At 47.4% G+C, this 6,639-nt stretch overlaps 3 protein-coding genes across 3 annotated transcripts in view; 2 read left to right on the top strand and 1 right to left on the bottom strand.

Moving 5' to 3' along the window:
• LOC142473731 (histone H4) overlaps positions 1-100 on the top strand; it is a 312-nt gene extending 212 nt beyond the window's left edge. The window contains exon 1 of the mRNA XM_075580768.1: positions 1-100. This exon is cut by the window's left edge and continues 212 nt beyond it. Within this exon, the coding sequence (XP_075436883.1) occupies positions 1-100 (100 nt within the window).
• A 3,871-nt stretch (positions 101-3,971) lies between these two features.
• On the bottom strand, positions 3,972-5,439 carry LOC142473730 (histone H2A type 1-like). Its single transcript, XM_075580767.1, has one exon. The coding sequence runs from the start codon at positions 5,417-5,419 to the stop codon at positions 5,024-5,026; it is 396 nt and encodes a 131-aa protein (XP_075436882.1). The 5' UTR covers positions 5,420-5,439; the 3' UTR covers positions 3,972-5,023.
• A 258-nt stretch (positions 5,440-5,697) lies between these two features.
• On the top strand, positions 5,698-6,170 carry LOC142473728 (histone H2B 1.1-like). The gene has a single exon (XM_075580766.1). The coding sequence runs from the start codon at positions 5,746-5,748 to the stop codon at positions 6,124-6,126; it is 381 nt and encodes a 126-aa protein (XP_075436881.1). The 5' UTR covers positions 5,698-5,745; the 3' UTR covers positions 6,127-6,170.
• Positions 6,171-6,639: the final 469 nt, after the last annotated feature.

Genomic DNA, 6,639 nt, shown 5'->3' with positions numbered 1-6,639 from the left:
CACCTACACCGAGCACGCTAAGAGGAAGACAGTCACCGCTATGGACGTGGTGTATGCTCTCAAGCGCCAGGGCCGCACTCTCTATGGCTTCGGAGGCTAAACGGTGACACTTCTTATCACACGGTGTTCTGGAAATGATCTGGATTCTGGAGACCTGGATTTTTCACAATGATCTGAATCAAAGTTTCACCTCCAGATATTTGTGTTACTGTAAATACGTTTTGCGGATTCCCTTAAATATAATTAGTGAATTAAGTTGAAATCTATACAGGGGAAAACGCAGCAGCACCAAAATAAAGGCAGCAAAACACACACACGTGTGTAACTCACATTAACATGAAACACTTGGGGTCTTCCTTACTTTTGTGAACAATGTTACTAAATCAATCTGTTCAATTAATTCAATGATCCTTTGTTTTTTTTTATTTCAGTCACACTTTATCTCAAAGATTATCATGGAGACCAGAACGTAACCCCGGGATCAAGGCACCAGAACGGACAAAGCGTTTCAATAAAGAGAATTTATTCTGGCCGTATGCAGCCCAGCACAAACTCACAAAGCACTTACACTCCCCAAAACAGGGAATACAGGGGAATTCTAGGTGCCAGGCGCCACTTCCAAGGCTCCCCAGGGTTTGCTCCCACTCCTGTGGGGTTTGAGACTGCAGAGCTTTCAAACCTGTTTGCTTTCTGAGACTCTGTCCCGCAGCACGGAACCGGTTTCACATCTCCCGCTGGATGAAGCTCCCAGCGACGTGTGAAGGTGTCTCTGGCGCAGCCTTGGGGCGCACCGCTTAGTTCCCTGCACGCTGGGATCACACTGACCCTGAGCGCTGCTGGGTTCCCCTTACATAGAGTCCCCGCTGCTATAGGAAATCGCTGTAGATGGAGCCGCGACCATCATGTGTGGATACTGCATGGAGACAGGACGTGAGGTCACATCTGCATTGGCCAATCATGGCTGGGCGCGGGGTGGGTGAAAGTTAAAGGGCTTTTGGAGAAATATGAACGTCCCTGTGGGAGCAGCACCTGTCAGTGGGAGCAGCGCCTGTCAGTGGGAGCCTGGCAGCGGCTTCCCGGCCATCAGGAATATCTCCCATGAGCATCGGTGATATCTCGGGATACAGCGGAGTGCTGCACTTTTAGGGTGTTTGCCCGTCAGCCCGATCTCTTCCCCAGCCACTCTCCCTTTGTTCCTGCTCCTCTCCTCCCCCTCCATTCCAAGCAATAGCAGTTCTCCGGACATGTGGGCTGCTCAGTGGGATTCTCAGCCCAATGTACAGAGACCTTGGCTATGCTTTATATATGCACAAACATACTCGGTGTGAGTATGAGGACAATGGTGAGCAGGGAAGGGATGGTAATCAGGTCCGGGGAACTGGTACTCGTTGGTGCAAAGACTTTTTTCACCTGATAGGCTGAGGTGCCTACCCAGCGGGATGTACGGGGCTGGCTAGTTCAACCGTTGCCGGGTCTGAGTCCCATAGGCACAATTTCCATTGGTTATTTCAAATTTCCCACTCGCTAGACCCTCCCTACTCGAGGGGCGGTCAAGAGTGACTAAGCCGGCCCCCTCCCCTGATTTGTACAACCGGACAAGACATCGTCCTCCGATTGGCTGGTGGCCCCTGCTCCATGAAAAGTATAGGAGCCCGAGAGCTATGTAAGGGGAGAAGCCGATCAGAGTACCAGACAAGTTTTGAAGCTGATTGGACAGGCGACTGGCGGGATTTTAAATAGTGCTATTGGGACAATAGCACTGAGAAGGAGCTGTACAGGGCAAATCTACTGAAGCAGTCCCCTGCACCTAGTTGAGGCTAGATTCTTCTCCCTCAGACCCCAGTTGGCGAGTGTACTTTGTGATTGTGTATTTTTTTGTGTTTCCTGGCATGCCAGAATAAACTTTTGTTTATTCAACTATTGTGTCCTGTCTGGTGACTTTGATCTCGGGAGAAGTGTGTTAAAAATTCTGGTCTCCCGTGACAGGCTTCTTCCCCAAGCTGCGTGGGAAAGAAATGGAAGCCTATCAAGCAATGGTTTGGGAGGATGCTGGTGACTACCAGGTGGTAAAAGCACTGCTCTGGTCTCAGTATGAGATCACGCCCGAGACTTACTGGACCCAGTTTCATGCCATGCACAAGGGGTCCACGGATTTTCACACTAACTTTGTGGCCCGGTCAGCCTATCATGCAAAGAGGTGAGTAACTGTGTGTTCAGTGAGTACCTTCAATGTATTCCTTAACCTAATCGTGAAGGAGCAATTTGTACTCAAACGTTTCCCGGAGGTGAGTGAATGCATTATGGACGGCAAACCATCAAATGATCAGCAAACTGCCAAGATTACGGATGAGTTCATGGCGGCTCGACTCCTATTCTGGCAACAACCCCAACCGAGTGTTCCAGTTCCTGGCCACCAACCTCCTCGGCACACATAAACCCAAAGGCCCGATGCATCTTTGTGGAGCTGCCCAGTGCCCCCTAGTTCCAGAACCCGACCACCAAGTTTACCCATAAGTGGCAATGCTTTGGTTTCAACAGGGCGTGCCACCTGAGGATGGTTTGCCCCACTGCACTTTGAACCGATCCACCTGCGATGGGACCCACAACCCAGCTCCTCATATAAACGTCAGGGTAAGTCAAATTCCCATGCTCAAGCAATAGCAGGTGACCCACCATATCACCCAGGCAACCCAGGTCCCAGTCTCCGAGGCTGCCGAGATTGCTGCCGGTGCTGCAACACAAAGAGGAGCCACCATTGGGCTAGAGCAGATCATTGTGCGGTTGAAATATTTGTGCCCTTATACCATCAGCACTATGATGGTGGCCAGCCAGTTGGACCCTGGCACGGTCATCACTCTTGTCCAACCTGATATGTTTGGGCCAGAGCATCTGCCACCTGTCCGATGGTGCCCCTAAGTCCCTGCAGGTGGCCTGTGTTTTCATTGATTAGGGCATGGCCCAGAGCATCTGTAATGGCAGAGACCTCCCAGGCCATAACACCAACATGTTGTTGGGAACTCATTAGGGCAATTTTATGTGCCACTAATAGGGGTAGAGTGTGTCCGTCGAGTGTGCCCTATTGTGGGAGCGAAACGTGTTAGTGTGTTTCTCTGGTTGCCAATAACTATGTTTTTACCACAGCCTCTTCACCTGTTCCTGCTCGTGGTGCGACGCTATCCTTGGCTATTTGCCAATTTTATTTCCCATTGTGGCTGTGACCTGCTGTCAGACTTAAGACCTTGCCACCTCTGACACTATGTTTGTTCAGGGTCCCAAGAATGAAACCATCACTCCCCGGACATTGGAGTTCATCCCTTGTATGTCCTGGAGGAGACCAGTAAAGTAAGCTGGGTGTAACCTGACCAAACTGACAACCCTATCACTGCCAGTATGACTAGGGCCAAGGAGCCGGAGCACAGTCGGCAGTTCCGCAATACCTTGCTGTCAGATCAGAGCTTAGACGGCATGTGGCAGCACGCTGCCAAACCGGTCATTGAGTCCAGATCCGATTGGCTTGTGAGTGCCGCCAGCTCCCATACAGGGAACAGAGCCCAGGGACTCCGGACTTACCATGGACGGGGGTATTAAAACATTTAATAAGTAATGTGTTGGGGCTCAGAATAAACAGGTATACGCTTTGTACAGAGTATTTTCATTGCTGCCACATTTAGCTACAACTGATTGTGTGTTAAGTGCACAATTTTTTTTTTTCTATAATAAACAGGGACCTGAGACTCTGGTAAATAATTACATATTTTGCCTAAATTATCCAGTGATGTACGCACATAGATGGGATTGCAATTGAGTAATGGGTTAATATAAACATTTTGAAAGTACTTTGTGCAGGAGAAAGGTGAGTTGGCTAGAGTAGCCGTGTGTATTAACCTTGGTTGCATATCACATGCTCACTTGTGTGCGGTCCGTGACAGATAGTATATGGGCCACATGCTCACAGATGGACCAGGGACAGGTTCTGTAATTTTTAGTTTATAGCACAGAGTATATTAGTGGTACAAAAATAAATTCTGATTATTGTTCTTGCTCATAAAGGAATTAATTTGATAAATTGTACCTCCAAAAAACTTGTGCTGTTTATTTCGAAGACCAGATGCTGTAATTATGTGTTCTGCCTTTTGGTTATTGAATATTTCTATACCATTATGCTATTTGATTTTCTAACATGTCAGCATTAATTATATTATGACTTGATTTTGCATGTTCGAGGGCAATCTGTAAACAACGTTGGTTGAATAATTTTTTTTTTTTAATTGTTCTTGCATCAATATTACTCACTTGTCTTTAATGATACATTAGATACATTTTCAGTATAATACACCTTCATGACTTGCGAATTTGTGTCCGAAATAAAACAGGTTTTAGCCTTTACAAACCAAGTAATGAAGATACCGATTTCTAATCCAACAGCGCCATCGTGTGGTAAATTGTTTCAAGAATAGACTCCTAATACCAACACGTTGCGCCTTTTTGTATAATCACAAACAGAAACAAACACTACTTTATAGTGTATTAGCCATGCTACACTACTTTGTTTTCATTTATTTAGCGATGAACTAGAAACCGTTTTTTTTGTTTAGCTTTATAGTTATGGTTCCAGCAAACTAAATGCATACTTTAATCAGTTCATCAATTTTATGGGATTTTTTCCGAAAAATCATCATGTCGGTAATTAAAGTTCACCCCCAAGTTATATATACAGTAGGTGCCTTTATGGTATTAAATATTGATTTGCTTTCTGCAGTGTCGTATCAAACGCATTACTGTTTCTAATGACAGAACTGACACCTCCACATACATGGACTTAATTATACATTACTTTACAAATGAAGAGAACTATTATCATAAACAATTAAAGTGACTTAGAATGGAGATAGAAATATAATAAACACATGTCCTGCAGGAAATGTGAAATACTATAACGCTTTTTTGATGTTGTGGGTGGCTCTGAAAAGAGCCTTTGTGTTGGGTATGTGGGGATCTCTGCTCCTGGTCTCGGGGGTGAAGCTCACTTGCTGCTCTTGGCCGGTTTGTGGCTCTCGGTTTTCTTGGGCAGTAGCACGGCCTGGATGTTGGGCAGGACACCCCCCTGAGCGATGGTGACCCCTCCGAGCAGCCTGTTCAGCTCCTCGTCGTTCCGCACAGCGAGCTGCAGGTGCCGGGGGATGATGCGGGACTTCTTATTGTCCCGGGCGGCGTTACCGGCCAACTCCAGGATCTCAGCGGTCAGATACTCCAGCACTGCGGCCAAATAGACCGGGGCTCCGGCCCCCACACGCTGAGCATAATTTCCCTTCCGAAGCAGCCTGTGCACACGGCCGACTGGGAACTGCAGCCCAGCCCGAGATGAGCGCGTCTTGGCCTTGGCGCGAGTTTTCCCGCCTTGTTTGCCTCTTCCAGACATCGTGTATCACTCAGACAGCAGCTCGGGTAACAAGAGAAGTGACAAACCCCGCCCCCTGTGCCCTTATTTATACACTCTGACAGCAGCCGAACTCCTCTGTGATTGGTCAGTTTTGAAAACAGCCAATCAGTTCCATAATCCTGTAACCACCAATCATCTAATTTGAAAGAAAACTGATGATGTCATAAACGGTCACATGATAAAGTCAGCCAATAGAAGAACAGAATGCTGGGGCTGCTACTTTGCATAGGACTCCTATAAATAGAGCTGCTGGGGGTTTAGGTGACATTGTTTCTCTGCTGTTTGGAGAAGAAGCATCGCCCGACATGCCTGAACCAGCCAAGTCTGCGCCAGCGGCCAAGAAGGGCTCTAAGAAAGCCGTGACCAAGACCCAGAAGAAGGATGGGAAGAAGCGTAGGAAGAGCAGGAAGGAAAGTTACGCGATCTACGTGTACAAAGTGCTGAAGCAGGTTCACCCTGACACCGGCATCTCCTCCAAGGCCATGGGCATCATGAACTCCTTTGTGAATGATATCTTCGAGCGCATCGCAGGGGAATCGTCCCGTCTGGCTCATTACAACAAGCGCTCGACCATCACTTCCCGGGAGATCCAGACCGCTGTGCGCCTGCTGCTGCCGGGAGAGCTGGCCAAGCACGCCGTGTCCGAGGGCACCAAGGCGGTCACCAAGTACACCAGCGCCAAGTAACCCTGATCTCATCACTGACCCACAAACACAACGGCTCTTCTAAGAGCCACCCACTTTATCACTATAAGAGATATGCTCATATGTCATCTGTGCTCGGGATAAAAGGGAAGTGTTCTATTATACATTGCACTTTCTCAGTTATTTGCTTTTGTAGCTATTATATATTATAAAGTATCTTATGTGATGTATTTTTAGCTCTTTCTGGCTTCCTACCCAGCCACGTGTTTGCTGTACTTGTGTTGTTTTGTTAGTAAGAGGCGGGAGAACCGCAGACAAAGTGACAATCGCCGAGAATCCCCTTCAGATAATCTGCAGTTCACACACATCCCACAGGGTGGCGCTGCTGTGTTAGTAATGGAGTTCGTGCTCGGGAAGTAGGATTTGGGTTTAATAACCTGCGATTATTTTCCCTCATGTACTTTTTTTGAGCCTCACTAAAATACAGATTATATGTGCACGTGTCAGAATAAGTGTGCATGAAATGATGCCCTCACACCCGCATGGTATATACCG

Source organism: Ascaphus truei, assembly GCF_040206685.1.
Source record: "Ascaphus truei isolate aAscTru1 chromosome 12 unlocalized genomic scaffold, aAscTru1.hap1 SUPER_12_unloc_5, whole genome shotgun sequence".
Taxonomy (NCBI): Eukaryota; Metazoa; Chordata; class Amphibia; order Anura; family Ascaphidae; genus Ascaphus; species Ascaphus truei.
The sequence above is the reverse complement of the archived record's forward strand: the minus strand, read 5'-3'. Positions and strand labels throughout refer to the sequence as shown.

Bases quoted from the DNA above. Each gene is read 5' to 3' on its own strand.
- LOC142473728 (XM_075580766.1), top strand. From the start codon at position 5,746: ATGCCTGAACCAGCCAAGTCTGCGCCAGCGGCCAAGAAGGGCTCTAAG.
- LOC142473730 (XM_075580767.1), bottom strand. From the start codon at position 5,419: ATGTCTGGAAGAGGCAAACAAGGCGGGAAAACTCGCGCCAAGGCCAAG.